The 15826-nt window shown below is 39.3% G+C and overlaps 1 protein-coding gene across 2 annotated transcripts in view; it reads right to left on the reverse strand.

The window, feature by feature from the left end:
• Nucleotides 1–15826, reverse strand: part of mrpl11 (mitochondrial ribosomal protein L11) — a 165053-nt gene that overhangs the window by 18790 nt on the left and 130437 nt on the right. For both annotated transcript variants that reach the window (XM_060926949.1, XM_060926948.1), the window contains one exon: nt 5777–5872. In XM_060926949.1, coding sequence (XP_060782932.1) covers nt 5777–5872 — 96 coding nt within the window. The remainder of the gene's footprint in view (nt 1–5776; nt 5873–15826) is intronic.

The following is a 15826-nucleotide window of genomic DNA, read 5'->3' on the forward strand; positions in this document are numbered from 1 at the left end:
TTCAAGAACTTGGGAGAGCTTTACAAGGAGTGGACTGAGGCTGGTGTCAGTGCATCAAGAGCCACCATGCACAGATGTCTTCAGGAAAGGGGCTACAGCTGTCGCATCCCTAATATCAAGCCACTCCTGAACCAGAGACAACGTCAGAAACATCTTGCCTGGGCTAAGGAGAGAAAGAACTGGACTGTTGTTCAGTGGTCCAAAGTCCTCTTTCCAGATGTAAGTGAATTGTGCATTTCATTTGGAAATTGAGGTCCTAGAGTCTGGAGGAAGAGTGGAGAGACACAGAATCCAATATGTTTGAAGTCCAGTGTGAAGTTTCCGCAGTCTGTAATGATTTGCGGTGCCATGTCATCTGCTGGTGTTGGTCCATTGTGTTTTATCAAGTCCAAAGTCAACACAGCTGTCTACAAGGAAATTTTACAGCACTTCATGCTTCCATCTGCTGACAAGCTTTATGGCGATGCCGATTTCCTTTTCCAGCAGGATTTGGCACCTGCCCACATTGCCAAAACTACTACCAAATGGTTTGCTGACCATGATATTACTGTGCTTGATTGGCCAGCCAACTAGACAACTTGCCTGACCTGAAATGCAAAGAGAACCTACAGTGGTGCTTGAAAGTTTGTGAACCCTTTAGAATTTTTTATATTTCTGCATAAATAAGACCTAAAACAACATCAGATTTTCACACAAGTCCTAAAAGTAAACAAAGAGAACCCAGTTAAACAAATGAGACAAAAATATTATACTTGGTCATTTATTTATTGAGGAAAATGATCCAATATTACATATCTGTGAGTGGCAAAAGTATGTGAACCTCTAGGATTAGCAGTTAATTTGAAGGTGAAATTAGAGACAGGTGTTTTCAATCAATGGGATGACAATCAGGTGTGAGTGGGCACCCTGTTTTATTTAAAGAACAGGGATCTATCAAAGTCTGATCTTCACAACACATGTTTGTGGAAGTCTATTATGGCACGAACAAAGGAGGTTTCTGAGGACCTCAGAAAAAGCATTGCTGATGCTCATCAGGCTAGAAAAGGTTACAAAACCATCTCGAAAGAGTTTGGACTCCACCAATCCTCAGTCAGACAGATTGTGTACAAATGGAGGAAATTCAAGACCATTGTTACCCTCCCCAGGAGTGGTCAACCAACAAAGATCACTCCAAGAGCAAGGCGCGTAATAGTCAGCGAGGTCACAAAGGACCCCAGGGTAACTTCTAAGCAACTGAAGGCCTCTCTCACATTGGCTAATGTTCATGAGTCTACCATCAGGAGAACACTGAACAACAATGGTGTGCATGGCAGGGTTGCAAGGAGAAAGCCACTGCTCTCCAAAAAGAACATTGCTGCTCATCTGCAGTTTGCTAAAGATCACGTGGACAAGCCAGAAGGCTATTGGAAAAATGTTTTGTGGACAGATGAGACCAAAATAGAACTTTTTGGTTTAAATGAGAAATGTTATGTTTGGAGAAAGGAAAACACTGCATTCCAGCATAAGAACTTTATCCCATCTGTGAAACATGGTGGTGGTAGTATCATGGTTTGGGCCTGTTTTGCTGCATCTGGGCCAGGACAGCTTGCCATCATTTATGGAACAATGAATTCTGAATTATGCCAGCAAATTCTAAAGGAAAATGTCAGGACATCTGTCCATGAACTGAATCTCAAGAGAAGGTGGGTCATGCAGCAAGACAATGACCCTAAGCACACAAGTCGTTCTACCAAAGAATGGTTAAAGAAGAATAAAGTTAATGTTTTGGAATGGCCAAGTCAAAGTCCTGACCTTAATCCAATCGAAATGTTGTGGAAGGACCTGAAGCGAGCAGTTCATGTGAGGAAACCCACCAACATCCCAGAGTTGAAGCTGTTCTGTACGGAGGAATGGGCTAAAATTCCTCCAAGCCGATGTGCAGGACTGATCAACAGTTACCGGAAATATTTAGTTGCAGTTATTGCTGCACAAGGGGGTCGCACCAGATACTGAAAGCAAAGGGTCACATGCTTTTGCCACTCACAGATATGTAATATTGGATCATTTTCCTCAATAAGTAAATGACCAAGTATAATATTTTTGTCTGATTTGTTTAACTGGGTTCTCTTTATCTGCTTTTAGGACTTGTGTGAAAATCTGCTGATGTTTTAGGTCATATTTGTGCAGAAATATAGGAAATTCTAAAGGGTTCACAAACTTTCAAGTATCACTGTATGGGGTATTGTCAAGTGGAAGATGAGAAACACCTGACCAAAAAAATACAAATGAACCGAAGGCCGCTATCAAAGCAACCTGGGCTTCAGTAACACCTCAACAGTGCCACAGGCTGATCACCCCCATACCACACTGATGCAATAATTCGTCGTAAAGGAGCCCCATCCAAGTACTGAGCATATAAATGAACATACTTTTCAGAAGTTGGACATTTCTGTATTGTAAATCATTTTTTATTGATCTTAGGAAATATTCTAATAATTTGAGATACTGGATTTCTGATTTTTGTGAGCTATAAGCCATAATAATCAAAATTAAAACAAACAAAAACAAAGGCTTGAAATATTTCACCTTATATATGACCCCAATTCCAAAAAAGTTGGGACCAATTGCTGTAGTTTTGAAAGGGAAATATTGTCCCGTTCTTGCCTGGCATACAATTTCAGTTGCTCAACGGTTTGGGGTGTCCTTTGTTGTATTTTGCGCTTCATAATGCACCAAATGTTTTAAATGGGAGACAGGTCTGGACTGCAGGCAGGCCAGTTTAGCACCCAGACTCTTTTACTATGGAGCCATTCAGTTTTAATATGTGCAGAAAGCGGTTTGGGAGGGAGGGAGGGAGGGAGGGAGGGAGGGAGGGATGGATGGATGGATGGATGGATGGATGGATGGACGGACTGACTTCCCTGAAAAAGATTTTGTCTGGATGGCAGCATATTGCTCCGAAACATGTTTATATCCTTCATCATTAATGATGCCTTCTCAGATGTACAAGCTACCCATGTCATGTGCACTAATTCACCCTCATACCATCACAGATGCTGGCTTTTGAACTGTGCACTGATAACAAGCCGGATGGTCCCTCTCCTCTTTAGCCTGGAGGATGTGGTGTCCATGATTTCTAAAAAGAATTTCTAATTTTGATTTGTCAGACCTTGAGACAATTTTCCATTTCACCTCAGTCCATTGTTAAAGCGCTTGGGCCCAGAGAAGGCGGTGTGTTTTTGGATATTGTTTATATTTGGTTTTAACTTGCATTTGTGGATGCAGTAATGAACTGTTTTCACAGACAATGGTTTTCTGAAGTGTTCCTGAGCCCATACAGTGATTTCCACTACAGACACGTGTCTGCTTTTAATACAGCGTCGTCTGAGGGTCTGAAGATCACAGGCATCCAATGTCAGTTTTCAGCCTTGTCTCTTGCATACAGAGATTTCTCCAGATTCTCTGAATCTTTTAATGATATTATCTACCACAGATGATGTGACCCCCAAATTCTTTGCAATTTTACATTGAGGAACGTTATTCTTAAATTGTTGCACTGTTTGCCCACACAGTCTTTCACAGAGCAGTGAACCCCTCCCCATCTTTACTTCTGAGAGACTCCGCCTCTCTGGGATGCTCTTTTTATACTCAATCAGATTACTGACCTGCTACTAATTAACCAAATTAGTTTTTGGGTTGCTGGTTTTTTTTAGCATTACAGCACTTTCAGTCTTTTGTTGTCCCTGTCCCAACTTTTATGAAACGTGTTGCTGACATCAAATTCAAAATGAGCATATATTTTTCAAAACACAATAACATTTCTCAGTTTCAACATTTGACATGTTATTATACTATTTTCAATGAAATATAGAGTTTCCATGATTTGCAAATCTTCACATTATGTTTTCATTTATGTTTTATACAGTGTCCCAACTTTTTTGGAATTGGGGTTGTATTATGAATATAGACTATATGGAAATTTACCTTTTTGAATTAAATTATGAAAAAAAGAACTTTTTCATAATATTCTATTTGTTTGAGATGCACTAGTGTATACACACACACACACTGCACTGTACAAATCCACAGGCATTATTCATTTCTGGCTGCACAAACTGGGGAAAACTGACTTACACCAAACCAAATTAGCACCATGTCAGATTTATACCAGCAAATTAAGCTTGTGGATAGAGCCCTTAGAGGAATATCAGAAGAGCTAACAAGTATGCACCATAAGTGCTCAATATTATGAGGAAATACTGCTGATACTGATGTATGCTGGCCAAGTCAAGCAGAAAATTAATTTGATATTAGATTTAATACCTTTGCTTAAGTACTGAGAGACAGCAGAAAACAAAGATCATCATGTCAACCCAGAAGTGCAAATAAGAAAGGAGTATGACATTTCAAAACGGGCTATTCCTACATTTCCGAAACACTCCAAATTAATTTTAGCATCACAATAACCTCTGCAATACCTCTGAAACTGGCATAAACTGAAACCATGACAAGAAAAACATGATTGTTGTCACTCTTTTCCTCTGAAAATGTCTCCTTACTGTGTCAAAACAGTGCTCCTGTACTTTGAACACGACAGAAACAACAGAACTTGACTTTTCCTGTCTCTTAGCATTCACAGTGAACATCAGTGATTTAAAAAAAAAACCCTGAGGGGGATTAAATCTAAAGGAAAATGTAAAAAACTCTAGAGTCTGGTCATATGAGGCCCCGGATTGAGATCAACAACACATGCTTATTCAGAGCAAAATATGATATTTTTCACTTTTCTCCAGATATGCAGGTTGGATTTCATGACAGTGCCATGATATAAAAGCCAAATGTTACTTAACGATAGATAATGCATGCCTACATTTCTTAGAGCCTCTCTAGAAGATGCAAAAAACAAACAAACCCAAAGACAAGACGTGGACGTTCAAGGTCTTCCGCCGAGGCTCTCGGACAGAAGGCTTAACCCGAGCACCGTTCAATGAAAGAAATGAAAAAGGAACCTGCTTTAAGAGCTTCAGATCAGTCATGCAACCCCTAAAGTTTGTCATGCGTAACCCTTATGAAATGAAAAGAAATCCTTAGCACCTTCAATATTGAACTTCTCAGCCTGCCACTCTGGAACGATTCTACATGCAGCAATGTGTATATACGTAAATCTATCTTTATGCAAGTGCTTGAGACAGGCTACATTTTGTTCATTATTTTATTTTACCTGGTTGGTGAAAAATAAGCAGAAGAGAAGAGGACACACAACACTTGCATAGGGGAGACGGAGAAATAAGAGACGTCAGGAAAGGCTTTCCAAATACACCCAAGACACAAATCATTCAAGCCACTTCCGTTACTCGACAAAGCACTAAAGTGAGTATATTATCACTATTAGCTTCGGGAGCTGAAATGATGTGTCTTTGGCATATATACTAGAATAAAGATGATGAGACAAGTTCAGGCCACGTGAAACCAATGTGCATTGCATCACAGTGGCTACTATTTCCAAAGTCTATGCACCGCAGTCGAATCGAGGATTCCATTTGAACATAATATCCATGCAAGCTTCAATCTATTGTTTAACATTCATACTGCATCAGTGGCTGCTTATAACAAGTGGGGTAAAAACCATATATGAGCATCTCCAAGGACTCATATAAACTGGATAAATGAAGATGAGCCAAGGCAGATAGTGACAATTTGCCACAATAGCAGGCGCGTGCCGGAGAGTCTGCTGCACGATGTGGATGGAATCAAATGAAAGTTGATTTAAAAATACAAAAACCTGTTCACATTTTACCTTGACGTAGATTTTGATGGGAAGAGGAATGCCTTCTTTGATGTCTTTGGTTCTCTCATTGAAGTCCTTACAAAATGCACCAATAGGAATTCCTCGCTAGAGTGACAAAGAGACAGGAAAGAAGACTCTGTAAACAAATTCATAAGTCTGAACAGGGCCAGGAAAGACAATGATATAATACTGATATTGTGATAAACTGTGTCAATTCACTTTTTCGGACATCACATCACATCATATAATTAATTTGCACTAGTAGTGCTGGTGCAAATTGTTCCTCTCACACAGGATCTTTCTACTTGATTCTTCTTCCTCTTCCTATTATTATTCTCCTAATATTTTTAGGACGCTATTTCTCCCTCAGTTTTCAAACAATCACCAAATTTCACATGAAAAATACTTCTGGGCTGAATTAAGTTGCTATGACTTTTGGTGCTGATCTGGATCACCAATGATCCATGAAAAACAGGCATTTCCCCCCCCCTCGCAACGCGTTGTTCTCTATCTCTTACTGTTCCAGATCTATAAGGTACGGTGACCAGATGTCCCGGTTTGTAAGAGCTAGCGTAAATCACTGTGACTTTAGTCACAGTATCTGTCTAGTTAGTTTTCTTATAACAGTCACAACCTCTGATCTGAAGTAACTAATTAGACTGCAAAATCTTTCTTCCTTTTCAGTGTTACATAATTTTTTTAGACGTTAAAAGGGAACTGAAGGCAAATTTATCATCAAAATTTTATTTCTCATTTTATTAAATATAGGAATGCATTTCTGACAGCTATTTTGTCACTGCTATAACAAGTTATGAGTGTTTTGAAATATGCTCTGTAATATATCAGTCCATATGTCAAAGCAATGGCCGTAAACGAGATTCGTTGAGACCTGTGCGAGACATCGTAGGACGGAAGTAAAACGTACAGCAGAAATCAAACCCTGTGTCCGAAATCGCTCACTCGTTCACTACTCCCTACTCTGTATATAGGGAATTATTATAAAGAGGACTATACAGTCAGTACGTTTACATGCACGGCCAAATCGAGCTGCTGTCGGTAATCGAGCAAAGGGTCCCAGCAGGGGTGCCAGAGAAATCCAATCCTACATGCACAAGTGAAATCGGGCTATTGTGCAAGGTGCATTGTGCACCCGAGCCACACGTGGCGCTACACGCCCCATAGTGTTGGTACACTTCCGGTTGTCGTCATGAAGAAGAGCTATAGTGTTGCCAGATACTGCTGACGTATTCCAGCCCAAAACATGTTCAAATCCGCTAAAATGCACTTAAAACCCCCAATCTGGCAACACTGGCAGTTCCGTGCTCAAGCTGTTAGGCTTGCTCTAACAGACTGTATGGCTACAAACTGTCCGGCGCAGACCACTGTTTTGTAAGACAACTTATTTTGCACAATAATATTTTTCTAAAGTCCATTTTTTGCTTACAAAAAAATATTTTTTTTTGCTTACAGTTTAACTTATGTCTTAATAAACACACAAAGTTCAATTGTTTTGTTTTTATTGACATTCTTCAGATGTTGGACATACACACACATATATATATATATATATATATATATATATATATATATATATATATATATATATATATATATATATATATATTATACACACACACACACACACACACACACACACACACACAAATACAATGACTTGTTTATGTACACAATTCACAGCTATGCAACAGCTGTACAGATGTATTTGGTGATACAGTAAGTGAGCTAAATTTTAACAGTGCAAACAATGCCACAAAAAGAAAAGATTTATGCCGTTGTCATGATTCGTTGTCATGCCGACCGAGGCTGTTGTGTTTCCCTTGTGGTCTCGTCACTCGTCACTTCCGGAAGGGGCAGTGCTGAAGTAAGTAGATCGAATATGTAGCTCAATAGGGTTTACATGCACTAAGTAGCTCGGCAGAAATCGCATAATCTAGGTCGTGTAGCTCGATTCCGAGAAATCAAGTTCGGTTCAATTTCAGCCGAATTAAGGTGTATACATGGCATTTTGAACTTCGATTTCAGTCGAGCAACGGCAGAAATTCGATTCTCTCTATGTGCATGTAAACGCACTGAGTGAGCTCATTGGTAAAATGAAAAAACGCTTTCGGACACTAGTCCGTCGCGCTGGTATTTACGTCATTACTGTCGCACAATTAAAATGTGCCAGATCAGTCAGCTGGTGGGTTTTCAAAATAATAAACCCATGCAAGAAGAAAGTATTCAGCCTTGATTTAAAAGGACTGAAAGATCCAGGAACTTTGTATTTATTAATGTGGGAACTACGCTCTTATGTGATAAATACATATTATACTGAGCGTATTTCTCACATTAATAAATACAAAGTTCCTGCATCTTTCAGTTCTTTTAAATCAAGGCTGAATACTTTCTTCTTTGCCGCTGCCTTTTATTAAATCAAATTTGAGACTTTTAATTTGATTTCTTTCAGCGTGACCGCAATACATGATGCTTTGGTTAGTGACCATCGTTGTACAATACTTTTCGTGATGCATTGTGGGATACTTTGAGTGCACTATATAGGACGTAAATAATGACAGATTCTTCACAGAAATCCTCACTAAGGTTTCAGACAGCGCTACAAAATGGCGCCCTCACTATATAGTGCCCTACAGTGCCTTGGAAAAAGTATTCATACCCCTTGAACTTTTTCACATTTTTCCACCTTACAACCACGAACTTAAAAGTTTTTTATTGAGATTTTATGTGATAGACCAACACAGGGTAGCACATAATTGTGAAGTGAAACGAAAATGATAAATGGTCTTCAAAATTTTAAACAAATAAAAATCTGAAAAATGTGGTGTGCATTAGTATTCAGCCCCCTGTACTCTGATAACTCTAAATACAATCCAGTGCAATCAATTGCCTTCAGAAGTCATCTAATTAGTTAATAGAGTCCTACTGTGTGTAATTTACTCTCAGCATAAATACACTTGTTCTGTGAAGGCCTCAGTGGTTTGTTAGAGAACACTGAAGAACAAACAGCATCATGAAGACCAAAGAACTCACCAGACAGGTCAGGGATAAAGTTCTGGAGAAGTTTAAAGCAGGGTTAGGTTATAAAAAAAATATCCCAAGCTCTGAACATCTCAAGAAACACTGTTCAATCCATCATTCAAAAATGGAAAAAAGTTTGGCACAACTGCAAACCTACCAAGACATGGCTGTCCACCTAAACTGACAGACCAAGCAAGGAGAGCACTGGTCAGAGAAGCAGCCAAGAGGCCCATGATCACTCTGGAGGAGCTGCAGAAATCCACAGCTCAGGTCGGAGAATCTGTGCACAGGACAACTACAAGTCATACACTCCACAAATCTGGCCTTTTTGGAAGAGTGGCAAGAAGAAAGCCATTGTTGAAAGACAGGCATAAGAAGTCCCGTTTGCAGTTTGCCAGAAGCCATGTGGGGGACACAGCAAACATGTGGAAGAAGGTGCTTTGGTCAGATGAGACCAAAGTTGAACTTTTTGGCCTAAATGCAAAGCGCTATGTGTGGCGGAAAACTAACACTGCTCATCACCCTGCACACACCATCCCCACTGTGAAACATGGTGGTGGCAGCATCATGCTATGGGGATGCTTTTCTTCAGCAGGGACAGGGAAGCTGGTCAGAGTTGATGGGAAGATGGATGGAGCTAAATACAGGGCAATCCTGGAAGAAAACCTGTTGGAGGCTGTAAAAGACTTGAGACTGGAAAGGAGATTCACCTTCCAGCAAGACAATGACCCTAAAGATACAGCCAGAGCTACAATGGAATGGTTTAGATCAAAGAATATTCATGTCTTAGAATGGCCCAGTCAAAGTCCAGATCTAAATCCCATTGTGCATCTGTGGCAAGACTTGAAAATTGCTGTTCACAGACGCTTTCCATCCAATCTGGCTGAGCTTGAGCTATTTTGCAAACAAGAATGGGCAAAAATTTCAGTGTCTAGATGTGCAAAGCTGGTAGAGACATACCACAAAAGACTTGCAGCTGTAATTGCAGCAAAAGGTGACTCTACAAAGTATTGACGCAGGGGGGCTGAATACTAATGCACATCACATTTTTCAGATTTTTATTTGTTTAAAATTTTGAAGACCATTTATCATTTTCATTTCACTTCATAATTATGTGCTACTCTGTGTTGGTCTATCACATAAAATCTCAATAAAAAACTTTTAAGTTTGTGGTTGTAAGGTGGAAAAATGTGAAAAAGTTCAAGGGGTATGAATACTTTTGCAAGGCACTGTATATAGTGAGTAGGGAGCGATTTCGGATACAGGGAAAGTGACCAACATCTGCCAACGTTGTCAAAAGATGCGTGCGCCCTCTTTTGAATGCTGATGCAATCAAGCCGGAAGTTTTGGTTGTTTTGACAGCAATCAGGAAAGTTTGAAAAAGTAGGCAGTAATCGTCATTTAAACTCGTTTTTGTGCAATATTTCATTTGGAAAACAGTTTTCAAATGGCGCCACTGACACCTGGCTGACACTTCACGCTTCGAAGTCTCGCGCAAGTCTCGTGAAGATCGCACGGATAAGTGACACCTAACGTGGACCAAACGAGCTAAATTCAACACGGCTAAAAAATGAATAGGCCGATGAGTATAATATTTAATTGCAATTAGCTGCCAATACGGGGTCACGATATAAGGTTACTAAAACCGAAAACGTAATTGAATAACACGCTAATTAAGAAATAAAGCAAGTTTAAAAATGACTTCAGTTCCCCTTTAATAAAAGTATAATTGAACACTGGAGGGTTTTTTTTAAATATATTGTGATACATAGCTTGTATTGCAATGCGATATTTTGTCATATCACCCATCTTGAAATCTGAATTGGTCCATTGAACATTTCAGATGGCCAACTTGTGGTTGGCTTTCATTTGAAGAATAGCAATTACTCTTTAGAAAGGCAGCATGGTGAGTGTCAATCATTCAATAACTTATTGGTGCACTGCAAGCACCTGTGCATGCTTGACTGCCAGTGTTCGCACACAAGTGGGAGAATGGAGGAGTCCATTTAGCCAAGGGTGAGTGTGAGTGCAAGTGTGTGCGCGCGTGCGTGTTTAGAATATGGCAGTCCTCACGCCTGTGAGACATGATAAATGAGGTCCTTGCTACTGCTTCCTGCCAGATTAGAAAGCTAAATGTACAGATGACATTATGTGAGCACTGGCTGCCATTTCCCCGACGTTCCTTCCATTCGCCATGGGTGCATTTTCTGTGACTCTAATTCACAGTCCACTACTAATCAGTAATTTAATTACAGGAAAGAGAGAGCTATGCTGACCTTCCCAAAGGCACCATGCTCACTAAGACTCACTTAATTCTACTGTCAGAGTTACAATAAAGGTAGGCTCTGAATTTCTGAACCAAATCATTTATTGTCAGTCTGAAATGTCAATGTCAGACAATCATTTAAAAAAAATGAGCATGCACTTAACAATGATTACAAAATTTCAAGACCTGATGCAGACGAATTCTAAAGCGTCTTTGCTGTCCAAGGTGATTACAAAGCCATGCCGTTGTAGTTTTGCTTGGTAAAGATCGAACACTAAATATAGGCATTTTGTCCTGTATATATATTAGTGCTGTCAAGCGATTAAAATATTTAATCGCGATTAATGTCGCGACAGTCATAGTTAACTCGCGATTAATCGCAATTTAATCGCACATTTTTGTCACATAAAAGACCATTGTAATTCTCTTATCAGCATAAAAAAGTGAATGGGCTTGCTTTGTACCAATGTTTTTTTTTTTATTACAAAGCATAACACGTCTTGTCACAGCCACTGCAAAGTAAAACCTAAGCCGAGCACCGGCGTGGGGCTAGCAAAAGAACCAGGAGTGAAATGAGCTACTGTTTGAGTTAGTCTACAACTTTGAATCAGAGAGAGAGGTTACACAGTGACGGTAGGCTTGACATGCTTGATTATAATATAAAGTACACTATTATATTAAGTTTAAGTTGTTCGTTGATAAATATTGCATTGAATCTGATCTTTACTGTTTCAGCTCACTTAACACATTTTGTACTTTTACACTTTCTGCCTGTTGATGCGTAGCGCTGTCCAATCAGAGGCGGCCAAATTTGCATATTACAGGAAGGATTTCTGGGATAGCATTGAGTTTACAGTTCAGAGGGATCTGGCTTCTTTAGACGCTGTCTTCTTAAAACTGAATAAATATTTAAAAAGAGCCAAATGAGCCAGTCTTTTGAACGGCTCTTTTCAAAGAACGGATCACAAAGATGCGGATCCCATCAAAGAGCCATAAATCCCATCTCGACTAGCGCGCCCTGCCCGCGCTGGTTCTCGGGGGGGGGGGGGGGGGGGGGGGGGGGGCAGAGGACTCTGGCTGTGCGGGGCGGGGCATTACAGTCTAGCTGCTATCGTTTTGTCTCTGTTCCAAGTTCCTGGCAGTTTCAAAAGCTTATGAAAAACCTACATCATGTCACAGAGCGTTAATCTCGCGATAAAAAAATTATCGCCATTAAAATTGAGTCAAGTTAACGCGTTAATAACGCGACATTTTTGACAGCACTAATATATATATATATATATATATATATATATATATATATATATATATATATATATATATTTTATATATATAAACATTTTTGACAGCACTAATATATATATATATATATATATATATATATATATATATATATTTTATATATATAAACATTTTTGACAGCACTAATATATATATATATATATATATATATATATATATATATATATATATATATAAACATTTTTGACAGCACTAATATTATATATATATATATATATATATATATATATATATATATTAGTGCTGTCAAAAATGTTTATATATATATATATATATCTCCTCACGAACATGATAAAGGTTCCCGGATTCAACGATGTCCAAATAAAAGATAAAAAGTGATTTTTTTTTTCTTTCTTTCAAAAGCGTGACCTGATCTTTCAATAGAATAGGACTACTGTAAAACCTCCATCAAACAGGGAACAACAAATATCCTTGAACTGGACCCCAATAATGCACTAATTTCAAAGCAAGATTTATGTGGACTTTTTCTTTCCTCCTATGACAAAACTGCTGCCGTTGCCACGCCAACACAAAGACAATACTACTGGTCTGGATGAGTTAAATGCTTTTGGATGCAGCCACCAAGTAATCTTCCTCACAGCAGATGGCATTACTGTGAGGCTGGTGCGTTGCATTTGAATTTGAAAAAACGAGAAGAAAAACAACTTGTGCTAATAAAATGCAAAACAAAAGTGCCTGAATCCAGTTTCCCTCCTGACTTGCTTATTAACAGCAATCTCATGTGAACCATCCTGGCATCGAAGCTAATGCTCATTTAACTGAAAACCATACAGCTGAGTAAACAAGAGTGGTGATGGGGTGGTTTGTAATTGAATAGAACATTTTTTCATATTAGTTTGTGGTTACTGGGACAGGCTTATTGGATCAGCCACCAGTAAAAAGTCTTGGATTTGAAGCTGATGCTGTCCCACTTCTTTCTATCTGCCTTTTAACTATAAAGCAAAGAAAAACACTGCAATGCGAAGGTAGTTCTAAATATAAACCGATCATCTGCTCAGACAAACTGTAGACGGTTTTAGAAGGAAAGCACACGAGCGTCTTTATAGGGGGCTGAGTCTGGAGATGTGAGAAGCGTGAGCACACTGGAGCACAAGATAGTCAAACCAAGTCAAGCAACGGCAGACACAATGGATGTCTTGATGTTTCATTATCATAAGTGTGGCCACTACAAGATTAGAAAACTATCTCCAAGTGAAAAGGACAGTCGATCTCTTTGGCACTCTTTCTAAAGCGTGGTGGCGGTTCATAGAGATGCCAAGTGTTTAATACAAAGGGCACAGGGTTTTCACTTTGATGCTCTGGCCAAATTGACAGTCCAGCCTGCTAAAGCCTGGGGATCTAATCATCCTGATGTCAAGCAGTCCAATTAAATCCTTTCTTTCCCCCCGCCGTGACTGATAAAAGAAGAGTAGTCGGGAACAAAATGGTTGCTTTACATCACCTTGATGGGGGCATTTAGCTTCCACTAGACAACTTGCTCAATACTTCAGAGGAATATTAAAGTTCTTTATCATTTTGAGACTCCTATTATGTATCGTTTATGACAGGAGGTCTTAAAAAAGAACATCCGTCACAGTCATGCCTGATGAAATTTGCAAAAGTAGATGCTGTTACAGCAAAAGAAGCATTGTAAACATTCGACTTTACCATTTTTAAGGTCATTTTGAAAACATGGTTTTCAGTAAAACGTCCTTACAAATATTGCTCCTTTTGTCAATAAGGTATCCTCAGTGGATAAAAGCATTTAATGAATAACTAATTTATGCTCTGATTTTTTAAAATCAGGACAACTGACCTCCTGCTTACATCTCTGAATAGAAAATAAGATATGACACGTAAATATATTTAGCACAAAATAGTAATCGAGCTGTTGCCACCAGCTCGTTATTACACACACACACAAACTATATTTTGCGTAACTTGATTCTTTACCAAACTTCCAAGCAGCAAAAGGAACAAGCCCGCTGGGGTTACAGTCACTCTCTCAAAATTCATAGGTCTTACTATTTAAAATCTTGCTGACCATAAAGCCATTTTATAAAGAGCTAGAAAAGAAAAGCTTATGACCCTCTCTACCTCTGTATCCATTTGGCACAATACTGCAGTGACGTGGCCGCTCCGACAGTTCCAGCCATCAAAGTTTCTCTGGAAAAATTACAGTAGTGGTTTCCTGTTGCTACTGGATTATTATTGAAGTTTTCTCCGCTCAACTGTTCACACACACACACACACACACACACACACACACACACACACACACACACACATGGGCAATTTAGAGTATCCAGTTAAAGTGCATATCACGGGTAAATTCAGGAGCAAGATCAATGTAATTCTCCTATTTTATATTAAACTTTGGTCAAATATCTGTAACATTCTGCATTCTCTGCATTTTATTTACCTTGCGCAATACCAAAAAAATTCAGTTGAAATCAAGCCATTTGAGGCGAATTGGTCCGCCTCTGAAAAAACTTGGCATTTGGATTTCCCGGGAAGCACTGATTTTCGTGACGTCACGTGCGGGACGCCTCCCTCTGAATCCTACGTCAGCACTGGTTTGTTTATGAGGAAACGACCTGGTGGTTTTCTGAAAATTTCTTCAACGTTATCACGTAATTACTAAAATGGTTAACAGATGTATCGTAGGAGGGTGTAGCAACACCAATCTTGATGGGATTAGTACTCATCGTTTCCCAAAAGACCGGACAATGAGAGAGAAATGGGAGCGCTTGGTCTACACAGCCTGTGCACTGAAACTGTGCAAAGCTCGCGCAGCCTGCTGGCGCTTCCGCAGATAACGTCACGAATCTGGCTCCAGACTCCCTTGGGATTTTTCCCAGACACATTTTGTTATTTTATTTTTTTCTGCTGTAGACAGATGGCCTTGTGCAAAATTACCCTTCTGGATGAGTGTGTAAAGGGACATAGTTTCATTAAAAAAAAAAACACGAAATTGGTCCAGAATATGCACTTTAACCTAACCGCATGTCTTTGGACTGTGGGCGAAACTGGAGGAAACCCATGCAGACACGGGAAGAACATGCAAAACACAGAAAGGCCCCCGTCAGTTGTGAGGTTCAAACCTGGAGCCTTCTTGCTGTGAGGTGTCAGTGCTAACCACTGCACCACCGTGCTGCCCTTATGACCCTATCCATTCATAAATGTGTCTGTGATTCAGCTCCTGTCTAGTCAGTGGTACAAGAACATTTGAAGAAAGGTCATTTCAGTACAGTTTGGCAATAATTACCTTTCACTGAACTATTTTGCTGGATTAAGCTTTCATTCAGTCAGCTCCGGAATTATCGTCACCCTTGGCAAAGACAGTTAAAAAAGATGAAGAACTTTTTAGGTTAATTAGCTTCAACTCGCACAGAATATGAGAAAACTTTAATTGGAAACTGAAATGAGACAAAAAAGTGTTTTGAGGTTCATTT

Source organism: Neoarius graeffei, chromosome 8 (assembly GCF_027579695.1).
Source record: "Neoarius graeffei isolate fNeoGra1 chromosome 8, fNeoGra1.pri, whole genome shotgun sequence".
In the NCBI taxonomy this organism is placed as follows: domain Eukaryota; kingdom Metazoa; phylum Chordata; class Actinopteri; order Siluriformes; family Ariidae; genus Neoarius; species Neoarius graeffei.